Source organism: Bison bison, unplaced genomic scaffold (genome assembly GCF_000754665.1).
Source record: "Bison bison bison isolate TAMUID 2011002044 unplaced genomic scaffold, Bison_UMD1.0 scf7180017864483, whole genome shotgun sequence".
Lineage (NCBI taxonomy): Eukaryota > Metazoa > Chordata > Mammalia > Artiodactyla > Bovidae > Bison > Bison bison.
In genome coordinates this window covers 115,345-132,435 of record NW_011495043.1, presented here as the reverse complement: position 1 = coordinate 132,435, position 17,091 = coordinate 115,345, and the positions used below count along the sequence as shown (strand labels likewise).

At 45.4% G+C, this 17,091-nt stretch overlaps 1 protein-coding gene across 1 annotated transcript in view; it reads right to left on the bottom strand.

Moving 5' to 3' along the window:
- LRP11 (low density lipoprotein receptor-related protein 11) overlaps window positions 1-17,091 on the bottom strand; it is a 76,982-nt gene that overhangs the window by 12,269 nt on the left and 47,622 nt on the right. Inside the window, exons 4-6 of the mRNA XM_010862565.1 lie at window positions 15,050-15,191; window positions 8,768-8,893; window positions 7,785-7,991 (exon numbers count right to left, since the gene is read on the bottom strand). Of these exons, the coding sequence (XP_010860867.1) occupies window positions 7,785-7,991; window positions 8,768-8,893; window positions 15,050-15,191 (475 nt within the window). The remainder of the gene's footprint in view (window positions 1-7,784; window positions 7,992-8,767; window positions 8,894-15,049; window positions 15,192-17,091) is intronic.

The following is a 17,091-nucleotide window of genomic DNA, read 5'->3' as shown; positions in this document are numbered from 1 at the left end:
CTAACAGGAGCAGAAGATATTAAGAAGAGGTGGCAAGAATACACAGAAGAACTATACAAAAAAGATCTTCATGACTCAGATAACCACGATGGTGTGATCACTCACCTAGAGCCAGATATCCTGGAATGTGAAGTCAAGTGGGCCTTAGAAAGCATCACTATGAACAAAGCTAGTGGAGGTGATGGAATTCCAGTTGAGCTATTTCAAATCCTAAAAGATGATGCTGTGAAAGTGCTGCACTCAATATGCCAGCAAATTGGAAAACTCAGCAGTGGCCACAGAACTGGAAAAGGTCAGTTTTCATTCCAATCCCAAAGAAAGGCAATGCCAAATAATGTACCAGAATACTTTATATTTAAAGGCATCAGCTGATTATAGCTCATTAGATGATATTTTCCAAAGAAGTTAGGTCAATGAAAGAGGACCTACTCCCTTCAAAATAAGTTTGTGGAAATAGCCATCTGATTATCTTCATTTGTGACAAGTACATTTCTTTAACTAAATCTTCCATTCATTTGAGAATCCAGTTGATTCCCACCACCATGCAGGAAGACAATAGACTATTCAGAATGAAAACATGATATATGGGGCATGTGAGAAAAAAAAAAGAAACCCTTTAAATATCCTTTGTGAGAATGTCCCTTCTGAATAAAATACTTTCCATGATAATCCAAAGATCGAAGTTGCTCACTCATTACCTCCAGAGATAAGTCCAACAGTGAGGCTTTGGCATATTTAGCATGGGAATTCGAGAAAGTACAGGCAAAGCCCCTCACCTCCATACAGAAATTGTGCATTCTCCTAAGTCCATGCCAGAGAAGGCAATGGCACCCCACTCCAGTACTCTTGCCTGGAAAATCCCATGGATGGAGGAGGCTGGTAGGCTGCAGTCCATGGGGTAGCGAAGAATCGGACACAACTGAGCGACTTCCCTTTCACTTTTCACTTTCATGCATTGGAGAAGGAAATGGCAACCCACTCCAGTCTTCTTGCCTGGAGAATCCCAGGGACGGCGGAGCCTGGTGGGCTGCCGTCTATGGGGTCGCACAGAGTCGGACACGACTGAAGTGACTTAGCTTAGCTTAGCTAAGTCCATGCTTTAATCCGGATCCTTAAAAAATTTGGCTAATCTGCTGGGATGAACATGTATTCTAGTTTAAAAAAGAAATCCAGATTCAGGGTCAGGAGGGAGGCTCAAGAGGAGGGGGACATATGTGTACCTGTGGCTGACTCATGTTGATATATGGCAGAAACCAGCATAATATTGTAAAGCAATTATTCTCCAGTTAAAAAGTTATTAGACTAGTCAGCAAATGGAAGAAGGTTGTTAGAGCGTGGAATAAAAAATTTAATTATTAAAAAGAAAAAACAACCCAGATTCAGTGTGAATGGGGATACCCGACCATTTTTCTAGCCAATCTGCAGAACTGGAAACCAGATGTCTTTCCTTCGGCTGGGTCCACACAAGAGGACTGCCTTGTTAACAGACGACTTGGACCACACAGAGAACAGGCCTTAGAGCTGCAACCACCCCGGAAAACAATCCAGCCATTGTGCTTCTGCATCACGAGCAAATGCCAGCCCCGCTGTGCCTCTGAGAGTACAGAGCACGCGTTCACCGGTGGGACTGAATATTCGCCCACACCCTTAACTTCATCCTTAGTAACATGCTTGGCATAAATTCCTAACAGCAGGCTAACTGGGTCAAGGCATACATACAAGGCTTCAGAAACTGCCCTCTGGAAGACTGTACTAATTTGAATCCCACCAAAAGTAGGTGAGACACTTCTCTATACACTTATAAATATTATTATTATTATGTTTTCACCTTTGCCAATGTGGTAGATTAAAAAACTTCCTCTCATTACTTTCTATACTACATTATTAGTATTAATCTTAGTATCTCTTTAGCATGTCTTCAGTGAGTTAAGTCAAGTCTTATTTATCCTCCCAAGCCTGTGCGGGAAGGAAGGAGCGGAAAAGTCAACTTGTCTATATTTACTGTACTAGCTGATGATCCTTGTAAAACACTGGTATAGGTCACAAGCCATAATGCATTAAAAATTTTTTTAATGAATGGGTTTGGTCTTCATCACTTTGTGCAGGCTTTCTCTAGGTGTGGCGAGTGGGGGCTACTTTTTGCTGTGGTGCGTGGGCTTCTCACTGCAGTGGCTTCTCTTGTGATGGAGTACAGGCTCTAGGCATGTGTGCTTCAGTAGTTGTGGCTCTTGGGCTTTAAGGTGAGTAGGTTCAGTGGTTGTGGCTCAAAGGCTTAGTTGCTCTGGGGGATCTTTCCAGACCAGGGATTGAACCCATGTCTCCTGCACTGGCAGGTGGATTCTTATCCACGGCATCACCAGGGAAGTCCCCAACAATGCATTTTTAAACCTACTTATATTATGCTGAGTATAACATAATTTCAAATCACAGGAAGTCAGAAGCTTCGGATTCTAGTCTGGTGGTTCAGGGATGACGGAAGAGGAAGGAAATGAGGGCTGCTGTCCAAACAGAAACCACACATTGTGGGAGGCCCTTTCTAACACTTTCAAGGCTCTGTTCTTTTCTTCCCATTTTCTTTACCCTGGACTTTAAAAAAAAATATTTTGACTGTCTTAGTACCCAGACCAGGGACTGAACTTGTGCCTAACCACTGGACCACCAGGGAATTTCTACCCTGGATGTAATAATTTTGTGATTTTGATGGAATTTAATAACATGAAAATATTCATAAGTGAGAAAAACGTTTTGTAAAATAATATCTTAATTTTGTTATAAGTGAATAAATGTACATGTGTCTGTATATACATTTTGTTGTGGATCACAAAAAACTGTGGAAAATTCTTCAAGAGATGGGAATACCAGACCACCTGACATGCCTCCTGAGAAATCTGTATGCAGGTCAAGAAGCAACAGTTAGAACTGGACATGGAACAACAGACTGGTTCCAAATAGGGAAAGGAGTATGTCAAGTCTGTATATTGTCACCCTGCTTATTTAACTTATATGCAGAATACATCACGTGAAATGCCGGGCTGGACGAAGCACAAGCTGGAATGAAGATTGCTGGGAGAAATATCAATAACCTCAGATATGCAGATGACACCACCCTTATGGCAGAAAGTGAAGAGGAACTAAAAAGCCTCTTGATGAAAGTGAAAGTGGAGAGTGAAAAGCTGGCTTAAAACTCAGTGTTAAAAAACCAGTATCATGGCATCCGGTCCCATCACTTCATGGGAAATAAATGGGGAAACAATGGAAACAGTGAGAAACTTTATTTTTTGGGGGGCCCCAAAATCACTGCAGATGCTGACTGCAACCATTAAATTAAAAGACGCTTGATCCTTGGAAGAAAAGCTATGACCAACCTAGACAGCATATTAAAAAGCAGAGACATTACTTTGCCAACAAAGACATTACTTTGCCAACAAAGACATTACTTTGCCAACAAAGGTCAGTCTAGTCAAAACTATGGTTTTTCCAGTAGTCATGTATGGATGTGAGAGTTGCACTATAAAGAAAGCTGAGCACCGAAGAATTGATGCTTTTGAACCGTGGTGTTGGAGAAGACTCTTGAGAGTCCCTTGGACTGCAAGGAGATCCAACTAGTCCATCCTAAAAGAAATCAGTCGTGAATATTCATTGGAAGGACTGATGCTGAAGCTGAAGCTCCAATACTTGGGCCACCTGATGCAAAGAACTAACTCATTGGATAAGACCCTGATGCTGGGAAAGATTGAAGGCAGGAGGAGAAGGGGATAATAGAGGATGAGATGGTTGGATGGCGTCACAGACTCAGTGGACATGAGTCTGAGTAAGCTCTGAGAGTTGGTGATGGACAGGGAAGCCTGGTGTGCTGCAGTCCACAGGGTTGCAAAGAATCGAGCACGAGTGACTGAACTGAACTGAACTGGGAGAAAATGCAACAAATTGTTAATGGTGAGTTTTGCTAGATAATTTTACTTCTTCATATTTTTCTGTATTTTCCAAACTTTCTACAGTAAATACATTTTACTTTAGTGATTAGGAAAAATAATATATAATAGAAATGCTGCTGCTAAGTCACTTCAGTCGTGTCCAACTCTGTGCGACCCCATAGATGGAAGCCCACCAGGCTCCCCCATCCCTGGGATTCTCCAGGCAAGAACACCAGAGTGGGTTGCCATTTCCTTCTCCAATGCATGAAAGTGAAAAGTGAAAGTGAAGTTGCTCAGTCGTGTCCGACTCTTAGCGACACCCTGGACTGCAGCCTGCCAGGATCCTCCGTCCATGGGATTTTCCAGGCAAGAGTACTGGAGTGGGGTGCCATTGCCTTCTCCGTATAATAGAAATAATAACTGGATATTATCTCGCTGCATCTATGAAACTCCATTCTTTACACCTTCACAGCCCAAGTCAAAGGTTTATTATTAAAAAGAAAAAAATAGAGACGCAGGGACTTCCCTGGTAGTCCAGTGGGTAGGACTTTGCACTTCCACTGCAGGGGACACTGGTTCCATACCTGGTTGAGAAAAAAGATTTCCTGTGCCGCTGAGTCATGGGATGAATGACTCCCCCACCTGCCAAATAAGGAGAGCTAAAAATATATTTCAGATTGGGTGTCAACTCCCATTCACCAATGGTGGCAGCCTAGAGCATTACTTGCAAAATGATTCTGAAGCTGTCTTCCCCCACCCCTCTCCTCACCCCCACAGAAGACAGAACTGGGATCACAGAGCAGGATCTAGCATGGATTAGGGCTTGTGGAGGCCTGCACGAGTCTACGGTTATTTATCTTCCCTGAAACAGACACCAGGCTAGACAGAGCCTTCGGGGTTATCACTGAAACCTGTATTAACCAATGAGGAAACTGAGGTTCAGAGACATGAAGCAACTCCTCGGGGTTCTAAACACAGAGCCGGGATTAGACCTCATGAAGAAGACTGGCCTTGGGTCTCCACTGTTTTCAGCTAATTCATTCACATTCACACGTGCCTCTCCAAGAAAGTGACGGAGCAGCAGTTCACCCACTGTGGCCTCTGAGAACTTCGTTCGGTCGGTCAACTTCATCCCTGTTGCCAAAGACACCTGGTCCCCCCGACTCTGCTTCTTAGGTAGCTCTCTTCTCCATATAAACATTTCATACAGAGAAAATGGATTAAGACAGTCCAAGCCTTGTATGAAGTGACAAAGTTCTCCCATTAGGTGGCGGTACCAGCAAGGAATAGATAAAACAGGTCTCTGAAAGGCACTTGCCTAACGGTTTAGTTATTAAGATTCTGCCCTTCCAGTGCAGAGGCTGTGGGTTCAATCCCTATTTGGGGAAAAAAGATATCTGTGGTATGACCAAGGTTTTGCTCTTTTGTTTTGTTTTTTAAATCTTTTGTAGGGTATTTTGTAGATATATTTGTATCAAAGCACTTTAAAATTTACAAAGTAGATTAGAAGGAAATATTAGAAGTTAATGTCAATAAAAGGGTGGTATTTTAAGTTATTTCCATTTTCATTATTTGCATCTTCTGGATCTTCTATAATGAACAAAATAGTTTCATAAAAAAGTTACTGAAATAGTGAGAGATTATTTTGGTAATATTTTGTCTGTGCAGTTCGGCCTCTTGTCTGATTGAGAGAAGATAATGGACCAGTGTGGAAGAGAAAGGAGACAGGCAGGCCCTTGATATTGTTTCTTATTTAAATGTGAAGGGTGTACTAACAGGGGGTCTGATGATCAAGGTGCTGGGTGCTTTCTGTCTTTCCATCAGTCACCAGGTCTTTGGGAAGGTTATAAAGGAAACGGCTGGGAAAACTGATGTGTGGGGGCTGTTTGGCACCCAGGCGACAGGAGCCCTGCCAGGAGTGCAGTCCCCACTGTGCTGCTGGCATCACCAGCCTTTGGCCGTCAGGAGCAGAAGCAAGCCCACCCAGCACCCTCTAGTCCAGATCCTGGCCAACCTGCTAAAAGACAGTGGGATCTGTCTTACACAAAGGCCTTTGCTGTGGGCTTCCCAGGTGATGCTGGTGGTAAAGAACCCACCTGCCAATGCAGGAGAAGTTAGAGATGCTGGTTTGATTCCTGGGTTAGGAAGATCCCCTGGAGGAGGGCACGGCAACCCAGTATTCTTGCCTGGAGAATCCCATGGACAGAAGAGCCTGGTGGGCTATAGTCCATGGGGTCACAAAGAGTCGGACGCCACTGAAGTGACTTAGCACGCACATGAGCAAAGGCCTTTGCTACTTACTTTCTTCTCCATGCAACCTACTCTGGTCAGTTGTGTTAACCCTGCCCTCAGTTTAAGCTCAGTCCTTGGTTTGTCCCTTTCTGGGCCTCCTTGGTGACTCAATGGTACATAATCCGCCTGCCAATGCAGGAAACACAGGTTTGATCCCTGGGCATGGAAGATACCCTGGAGAAGGAAATGACAACCCACTCCTGCCTCGGAATATTCTTGCCTGGGAAATCCCCTGGACAAAAGAGCGTGGCAGGCTACAGTCCATGGGGTCGAAAAAGAATCAGACATGACTTAGCAATGAAAGAAGAACAGATTTTGGTAAAACGTATGCAGAGTTTGAATTCTAAAAGACATTCACAAAAGCATACGGAAATGTGATCATCTATATTTCTCTCTGTCATATGACTATCCAAATATAAAGGTGTAAAAAATTTTCAAAGAGAATCCTATAATGCTTTAGGAGTATGAATGTATTTTAAAACATTACTAGCCATCTTGTAAAAAAAGATGATAGATTTAGTTAATTTGGAGGCATGACACTGAATTGCTAGCACATGCTACTTTTTCAACATAACACATTATTTTCTTTACATTCACTTGCTTAGTGTGAAGAGGATTTACATAAACATGTAGGGGCTATACTGTTTCACCGGAGAAGGCAATGGCACCCCACTCCAGTACTTTGCCTGGAAAATCCCATGGATGGAGGAGCTTGGTGGGCTGCAGTCCATGGGGTCGCCAAGAGTCGGACATGACTGAGCGACTTCCCTTTCACTTTTCACTTTCATGCATTGGAGAAGGAAATGGCAACCCACTCCACTGTTCTTGCCTGGAGAGTCCCAGGGACGGGGGAGCCTGGTGGCTGCCGTCTGTGGGATCACACAGAGTCGGACACGACTGAAGTGACTTAGCAGCAGCAGCGTACTGTTTCACCTCACAATAACCTAAAATTTAGCACTTAGAGTATTAGTTTCCTTTAACATAGGTGTTAAAATTTTTAAACTCCACCTTATTTATAATAAATGTATTGATACCTCTGGAGTATGTATTTTGTTCCATTGCTAAGTCGTGTCTGATTCTTTGCAGTCCCATGAATGGCAGCCAGGCTTCCCTGTCCATCATTATCTCCCGAGGTTTGCTCAAACTCATGTCTATTGAGTCAGTGATGTCATTCAACCATCTCATCCTCTGTTGTCCCCTTTTCCTCCTGCCCTCAATATTTTCCAGCATCAGGGTCTTTTCCAATGAGTCAGCTCTTCACATCAGGTGGCCAAAGTATTGGAGCTTCAGCTTTAGCATCAGTCCTTCCAATGAACAGTCAGGGTTGCTTTCCTTTAGGACTGACTTGTTTGATCTCCTTGCTATATGTCCATATTTATGAATGTACTTAATAGGTGTTCCTTGCTATAAATAATCAGCAAAAATGTCAGGCTTTTTTTCTTTTTGGCCAAATCATTTGCTTTAAGTCTGTCCTTTCTTTTAAGATATGTCCTTAACACTCTTCAAATAGAAGCTTACTTTGAGCCAAGTGTCATTATAGAAAATGAGACTCTGAGAAAACCAGCTTCAAGTCCTTACCTGGCATCTCAAGATCAATGCGACTTTCTGGTCCCCAAAAGGTGGAATGATTATTCTTCTCTGTGGTTGATAATTCAGGTGGCTGTTTTGGGGTGGTAGCTTTCTCAGACTTTTCTAGCGACGCACTCCGGCCTGCATCTGTGCTTGGTCCCGTGGTTTTAGGCCATGCCGTGGTCCTGTGGGTCACCATCTTTCGGTTATCGCTCACTGAGAGTGAAAGAACTACTGTCAGTTAGGTTTCTCGCTGACCTTTACCTAAAACCACGACATTTGCAATAGATTGAAAGCATATCATCTAAGATATTTCAGGGCCTCATAGCAAACTACTAGCTCTTGTTTCCAAAGTAACACTTCTAAGTAAACAGTTGCAAGAATTAGCTTTCTGAAAGTTCTTGTAAAGAAACAGACAAAGATACACTTCCGCCTAAGATTCTGAGGTTAGTCACCCTTCCTCAAGTTCTTCATTCAAGTACTTGCAGTTCTTCAGTCAACTTTTCACAGCCCGTCCTTCCTTGCAGTATTTATGCACACACTGTTGTTCAGTTTAAATCATGTCTGACTTATGTCCCCATGAGCTGCAGGATGCCAGGCTCCCCTGTCCTTCATTATCACCCCGAGTTTGCTCAGATTCACAAGACCTAGCGACCTAGTGACACCCTAATGTCATAACTTTTCTAAAAAATCTATCAAAACAAAAGATTAACTCATTTTAGTTTTTTTAAAAGCGTATGCTAAACAGCCTTTTTAGGATGGGGAAGACTCTTAGAAAATTGAAAACTATCTCTTAAAATGTTAAATAATACAAAAATTTGACATTTGTAATTTGCATTAAAGATTTACGGTAAATGTCCATTGAATTTAAGGCATAGTTGGTTCACATGAAGTTACACTGAAACCAGCAGAAAAAGTAAATGCTGAATGTGCATTTACTGTCAGAATACAGACATCCCTTCTACCCCCAAAATGTGATGCAGGTGACTCACGATTTTGACAGAAAGCTTCATCAGACCCGTCAGGACACTGCTCCACTCCGTCGCACGCCAACATGATGTCAATGCAACAGCCATCATCACAAAAGAAGTGGTAGCGTGAGCAGACACTCGAGCATCCTGTTTGTAAACACGTCTCAAGTCACAGGAGTACAGGAAAGGAAAGGGCTTCCACCGTGTAAGGATTAACCGAGACTGTGTGTATGATGGAATGCTTTTGGGTAAGGAGACGTAGGTAATGAGGGGACACCTAACAGTCTGTGCAGCAGCAGTGGGTTCTGGAAAGGTTAGGGGGTTCCTTCTTGACCCTCCTGACTGAACTCTCAGAATCACCATGGGCTTTTCGTCTTAGGGTCCTTCTCCAAGCCAACAATGCTAAAGAGGTGGGAACAGAGAAGCAGCAGCTGCAGTCTTCCCCATCCAGCTCTGGGTTTCCTCCCTCAGGTGACTCACTCTGCATTCATTTGTTCCCCCATCAGATCCTCAGCAGGCCCCCTAACATGGGTTCACCCTCTGCACAGCACTTGGCTGGCTGATCCTATTTTATCAGAGATACTAGTTTTTTTTTTTTTTTAAGTGTATCATTTTTTAAGTCTTTATTGAATTTTTATAATATTGTTTCTGTTGTATGTTTTGGTGTTTTGGCCCCGAGGTATGTGGGATCTTAGCTACCCAACGAGGGATCAAACCTGTGCCCTCTTCATTGGAAGGTGAAGTCTCAACCACTGAACTACCAGGGAAGTCCTTGTGTGGTTTTTTTTTTTTTTTGGTCATTTTTAATGATTTTAATTAAAAAAATTTATTTATTTATTTATTCTTGGCTGTGCTGGGTCTTCCTTGCTGCTCAGGCTTTTCTCTAGTTTCAGTGCCTGGGCTTCTCACTGAGGTGGCTTCTCTTGTTCCTGAGCATGGACTCTAGGGTGTGAGGGCTTCAGCAATTGCAGGGCTCTAGAGCACAGGCTCAGTAGCTGTGGTCCACGGGCTTATTTGCTCCGCGGCACGTGGGACCCTCCTGGATCAGGGATCCAACCAGCATCTCCTGCCTTGGCAGGTGGATTCTTTACCACTGAGCCACCTGGGAAGCCCAGAGACACCGCTTTCTACATGCTATGTGTGTTTTGCATTCACATTTCCTAAATAATAATTTTTACTGAGATCAACTTTCTACTATCGAACCCTGTTTGCTGGCCATCACAGATCCATGGTGCTATAAAGCAAAAATAGAATCTTTAGCTACTAGCTAGTGAGAATTTTTTTTCTATGAATATTGAAATTCCCTCCATTTTGGAGTGGTGGTGGTGGTTTAGTCACCAAGTTGTGTCCGACTCTTGTGACCCCATGGACTGTAGCCTGCCAGGCTCCTCTGTCCGTGGGATTCTCCAGGGAAGAGTACTGGAGTGGCTTGCCATTTCCGTCTCCATTTTGGAGTGCTCAAGAGCTTTTAACCCTCAGAGCTACATGTATTTTCTTGAAAGACATTCTCGGTACCCCCAGGTCAGGAGTAAGCCAACTAATAACCACTGACACTGGTGATACAGACTAAAGGTATCAGGCTAAAGGAGTCACAAGGAGTCTGTATTCTCCAGGGACAGATGGACTAGATAACTGTCTCATAACATAGGAGAGCAACACATGATGATATTTCTGAGCATAGAATACACGTCCAAGCGAGTCTTGGAAGCATTCTACTGGAAAGAAGTTCAGTTAAAACACTGGGAAAAGAATCCATCCGGGTGGAAGGCAATTTGAGGATACCTAGATTCTGGAGGAAGAAGAGGTGAAGAAAATAAATGGTGGCAGGGACATCCCTCGTGGTCCAGTGGTTAAGAATCTGCCTGGCAATGCAGGGGACAGGGGTTCGATCCCTGGCCCGGGAAGATCCCACATGCCACAGAGCAGTTAAGCCAGTGTGCCACAACTACTGAGGCTGTGCTCTAGAGCCCCGGAGCCACGACAACTGAGCCCCCTGGCTTAGAGCCTATCCTTTGCAACAAGCAAAGTCACCGCAAAGAGAAGCCTGTGCACCACAACTCGAGAGTAGCCCTCACTCTCTGCCATTAGAGAAAGCCCTGATGCAACGAAGACCCAGCGCAGCCTAATGAATGAATGTGTGTGCTTAGCGCTTAGTCACTCAGTCGTGTCTGACTCTTTGTGACTCTCTGGACTGTAGCGTGCCAGGCTCCTCTGTCCATGGGATTTCCCAGGAAAGAATATGGGGATGGGTTGCCATTTCCTCCTCCAGGGGAATCTTCCCAACCCAGGGACCGAACCTGTGTCTCCTGCGTCTCCTGCATTACAGGTGGATTCTTTACCCTCTGAGCCGATACAGAAGACCTAATAAATAAATAAATAAGCAAACACCTATTAAGAAACGGTGGCAGAAAGAAGGGGACAAAGGGAGTCAGCAGTTCTGGCTGAGCACCTGGGCCTAGAAAGGAGTATCTGCTTCGGTCATGGGGAAGGGGCTGGGAGGAAGAGCGAAGGGAGACTGCAGACACCAAGCCAGGATGCAGCCTCTGCTCACATCTTTTAAACTCCTGACGTGAAAATCCTAACCCCCTCAAGGCTTTCCTGACTTCCTGGTAACTATGGAGACAGATCCATGCGGACAATTTATCCATGTATTTCTGAATCCGTGGTCTCCGGACTTTTTTGACCATATATATCTCCCATCTATAAATCATATGCATGTGCCATTGTAGTAACGTATTTTAATACATGTCATAAAATAGACTGAAAATGTAAAGAAGATTAAAAATGAATACAAATATAAGTTCTGGTATTTTTTTTTCCATCTTAAAAAATGTCTTGACTGTCTGTGGGGGATCCTATACGGAGACCACAAAACTGGGTTATCTTGGAAGTGTCCGTTGGCTTGCTCTCTGAGTAGATTGTTGCTTGTTTGTTTGTTTTTTATTCGTTTTGACTAGATTATTTTTTGCAAAGCTTGAAAACATATGGCCTCTGTATCCAAATCTGAACCAAGTTATCACAGAAACAAGGGTATGCGCTTGCCTGTTTACTACAGACCTTGCCATCTTTGATTACCAGAAAGCAAGCTAGCCGCAAGATCTATATATATAATGAAGGGGACAGAAGCCCTCTCAATCCCCATCTCTCATTTTCAACGTCTCTATGCGGTGTCCTATAGCTTCCCAGGTGACTTGGTGGTAAAGAATCCACCTGTCAATGCAAGAGACTCAGGTTTGATCCCTGGGTCGGGAAGATCCCCTGGAGAAGGGAATGGCAACCCCCTCCTGTATGCTTGCCTGGAGAATCCCATGAACAGAGGAGCCTGTTCTGGGCTACAATCCATGGGTTCGCAGAGTCAGACACGACTTAGTGACTAAACAGCAGCAGCAGCATGTGGTGTCTTATTAACTTTAATTCAGTTTGTTATTCCAATCTAACCAGTGAGTGATTCCAGAAGACAGTTAACACAACAGAATTCTTTTCATTTTCTGTATAAAGTTATATACATAAGATCTCTATCTCTCAAAGATGCTCAGTTGTGTCAGACTCTTTGTGATCCCCCTGGGCTGTAGCCCACTTGACTCCTCTGTCCATGGGGTTATCCTGGCACTAATACCCAAGTGGGTATTACTTCCCTTCTCCAGGGGATCTTCCCAACCCAAGGATCAAACCCTGGTCCCCCACATTGTAGTCAGAATTTTTTTACCATCTGAGCCACAAGGAAGCCCTATATAAAACCTATTACACCCGACTAGCCTTTCAGTAATAAGAGGTGAATCATATCACCATCTTCAGCTTCTAATATACTTTTGTCATCTTGAGAAAGGCCAGAAATGTACAACTGGCAACTTGGCTGCTCTCTAGTTGCCTTGGGAGCCCAGAAGACTGGCCAGAGTAAATAAACCAAATCAACAAGTAGCTGGTTGATGTCAGCCCTCAGGCCATTTCTCCCTTTGCTAATTTCTGTAGGGCTGACAGCTGCCCAGGAGCACTTCGGTCCCTGGCTAGGGAGCCCTGTTGCCAGGAGCACAGCTCTCCAAGCTCTGCACCTCCCCACTGGCCGTGACCTCAGCTGGACTGGGTGCCATTGTTTTCTACTCGCCACCTGCCCTACTTCCTGCCCGAGTGCACAGTCAGCATTGCCAGGGTTGTTTCAGGTAACTGGCTCTTCTGTAGAGCTGCAGTAAGACCACAAACAGGGCCTCGCCCCAATATGGACTAGAAAGCTGGCTGGCACATTCCCCATCGCTGACTCACAGTCCTCTACTGGACTGGAGTTTGGGGTACTATTTGCAGCCACTCTTCATTCCTCCAGGTCAAATTGAACCGTGGTTGAACAGGAGTGAGTCAACCTGATTTTTTTTTTTTAAGATTTACTTGTTTATTTTGGGCTGCACTAGGTCTCCGTTTCTGTGCTCAGTCTTTCTCTAGATACAGAGAAGGGGGCTACTCCCCAGTGGTGGTGTGAGGCCTTCTCATTGTGGTGGCTTTTCCTGTTGCCCAGCATGGGCTCTAGGGCACGTGGGCTTCAGTAGTTGCGGCACATGGCAGGGCTTAGTTACTCCGAGGCATGTGCAGCCTTCCTGGACCAGGGATGGAACCTGTGTCCCTTGCGTTGGCAGATGGATTCTTAACTGCCAGACCACAAGGAAAGCCAGCCGACCTAATCTTGAATGTTGCTAGTATCTGTATCTTGCTAGCACTGTATCTTTGTGGAAGGCAAATTACCAAGGTGGCAGAGTTCTTAGAATTCTAAAGTCTCCTTCCTTCATTTCTAATATGCACACTGACCCTTGTCTTTGGTGGAAGACAAGGTCAGCCAAAGTACAAGCAAATCCAATCATTATATTCTTTCTCCCGACTGCTCACTTGATTGCGATCCAAATATGGAGGAATCAAGGATATAGGAGACAGGCTACAAGTTTGCTAGAGCCAGGGTTAGTGAAGGGTCATTAATCAGGGCTGGGGATCAGGTCTGTGGAACTCAGCACCCATGCTTGCTTCCTTGCACACAGTTCCCATTCACTGCAGATGCTGAGAAAGTATCCCCCGACCGAGTGACAGGACTCTAGACACACACACACGATTCTGCAATACCTCTATAGCTTTAGTGCTGCCAAGTGCCATTTACATTTTTTTTTTAACTTAATGAGCTAATCTTAGAACTGTAGATGTTTGGGAAAGCAAGAAACAGATAAATGAGAGAAATGAGTTTACAATGAGCAACAGAATGTGGGAACCATTATATATATGTCGAGCCATATTATCAACGTATCTGTGCTTCTGTGTAAAGTGTCCATGAAAAATTTGCAACAGTCCTTTTAAACTGATACATGCACTGTATATGTTTTAATTTGTTTTAAATCTACCTCTTAGCTGCATTCTTTGAACATAGTATCAACTAGCCCACCCTCCTTTAAATGGGAGGGTGGTCCCCACCCTCTCCTGGGAAACCCAGATGTCTTTTATGAAACTGAGTCAAGGAAGGATGGGGCATCTCTAAGGTCCTGTGACTCACACAGTCTATTGTCATCCCTGGAGTGTAAAGTGTTCCCCTGCTTCACTCGGCAGTGTCACTTAACATGAAATATAGTCGAGCCTAGTTTTGTCATCATATTTTTATGATGACACATTTTTATTTTAAGATTTTCCCACTCAGCAACAGCTAAAAATAAAACAGAAGCACCCATTATATTGCCCAGTTAGGATATAAAATGGCAATTTTTTTTTCATGTGGACCATTTTAAAAGTTTTTTTTTTCATTGAATTTGTTACTATATTGCTTCTGGTTTTTTAAAAATAATTCTATTTACTTATTTTTGACTGGGCCGGGTCTTCACTGCTGCTCGGGCTTTTTCTCTAGCCGTGGTGTGAGGGCTCCTCATCGCAGTGGCCTCTCTTGTTGCGGAGCACGGACTCCGGGGCGTGCAGGCTTCAGTAGTTGCTGCCGTGTGCTGGGTAGTTGTGGCTCCTGGGCACACCTTAGTTGCTCCGCCGCATGTGGGAATCTTCCCGGACCAGGGATAGAACACTTGTCCCCTGCATTGGCAGATGGGTTCTTTACCACTGAGCCACCAGGGAAGCCCTTGCTTCTGTTCTGTGTTTTGGTGTTTTGCCCTCAAGGCATGTGGGCATCATAGCTCCCTGGCCAGGGATGGAACCTGCAATCCCTGCCCTGGAAGACGAAGCCTCAACCACTGGATGCCAGGGAAGCCCCTAAAATGCCAGTTTAACACCACCCTTCCATCCACAGCCTGGCCTCTGTTGGCCACTGTGAATGCGAGGGAAGGGCTTTCTTCTCACCTCCTGTGGAGAAGGCCATGGGAAGCACGGTCACTGAGACGTTGTCGGAGCTCCTCTGCCCGGCGGTGTCCATCACGGTCAACTGAAAGGTGTATGCTCCTTCCCGCAGGTGGGACAGCTTCAGGGTTCCGGACTGAGGCACCTGATACCAAACAGGAAGCATCACAGTTAAGAGCCCAAAGCACAGAATCTGACATCTTCCTGAGCTGGAAATCAGTGCCATCCTTGCAGCAGTCCTATGATCCCCTTCTCCACTCCTGGTCTAGGTCTCAGAATACTGATCACACACACTTTTGGCAGGCTGGCCAGGAGACTTGAGTTCCGGTGGGTTTGGGGCCTGACACCCCCTTTCTTTGGGAAACTTCCCTCCCACCCCCACCCACATGGTTGCAAGGGAAGGGTCATTATGACCCCTCCCTATGGCCACAGGGGTGCAGCTAAGCCAAAGGGAGTGGGTGGCCAGGCAGGTGGCCTGCCCAGAGGAGGTGGCTGGGCAGACTCTCGCTCTCTCTGACTCTGGCTCAGAATCAGGCAGGCTGTGCCAAGCGGCAGCTATGCGGCAGGTGCCTCCACTGTTTATTGCTTCATGGGACTTAGACAGGAAAGCAGGGGAACTGGGGGCAGGTGATGACCACACCGGAGTGTGCTGATGGGAGCCCTGCAGCCTTGAGCAACGTGGTGTGAGAGAGAGAGGCTCTGTCCTCTGCCCCAGCTGGTCTGCCCGAGCGCAGACCTAAGACTGCCGAAGGCCAGCAGCCCGGGGGTTTGCTGCCCCGAGTGTACCGGGTGGATGGGAGGACTGAGTCAGAGTGTGGTTGTGACTAGGGGATGCTGAGTGAGGCCTAGATGAAGTTAATGGAGATTTTAAGAGACCAGGGAAGCACTGAGGCTGGGGGCTGGGTGGGGCATCCACACAGACATCAGCCTCACCCAAGCCCTGGTCTGAGTTTTGTGAAGGCGAGTGAGGTACTGGGCTTCTGGGTGTCAACTCTCAGCGTGCCAGTGTCCAACTACACCTCAGCAGGCTGGGCCTTCTCCGGGAGGCCTTCTCCGGGAGGCCTTCTCCGGGAAGCCTCTTCCCAACGCCGGGGCTGGACGGACAGAGCACCCTCCTCTAAGGGGCCTGTCTGTTCACCTGGGCTCTGAAGGCTCCCTCTGGCCTTCCTAGGTACCTCCTCTCTGAGGCAGGAAAGACTGGATCCCGATCCAGACCTGGGAGCACACTAATTTCGGTCTTTTCAAATGAAATAACCCTTCCCTGCTTTCTTTCTTTGTGTGTGTGTGTGTGAGTTGACAATCTTCATTAAACGGCAGCTCTAGTTGTCCTTATTCACTTGGCAGGATTAATATGGTTTTTCAAAATAATTTTATTTATATATTGGTTGTACTGGGTCTTCTTGTCTTTTTGTAGTGTTTGTGGGGTTTTCGTGGTCACCTGATGTGAAGCGCTGACTCCTAGGAAAAGACCCTGATGCTGGGAAAGATTGAAGGCAAGAGGAGAAGGGGAGGTCAGAGGTTGAAATGGTTGGATAGCATCACTGACTTGATGGATATGAGTTTGAGCAAACTTTGAGAGATAGGAAATGACAGGGAAGCCTGGCACGCTGCAGTCCATTGGGTCACAAAGAGTTGGATACCACTTAGCCACTAAACAACAACAACAGCAACAACTGGGTCTTTGTTGCCGCTCAGGCCTTGCTCTAGTGGTGGTGCTCGGGCTTCTCACTGCGAAGGCTCTTAGGCGCATGGGCTTCAGTACTTGCAGCTCAAGAGCTCAAGTAGCTGCACATCACTCCCCCGGGGCTCTAGACCATAGGCTCAGAAGCTATGGTGCATGGCATGTGGGATCTTCCCAGACCAGGGATCGAACCTGTGTGTACTGCATTGGCAGGTAGATTCTTCACTACTGAGCCACCAGGGAAGCCCCTTAATATGGTTTTTAATGATCCAAATTTCCCTCTGGCCCTTATGGGGCAAGAGTACTCTAGTAAATATAGCCGAGGTATGTAAAAGTTTGTCTCAAAAACTATTTCAGATAAATA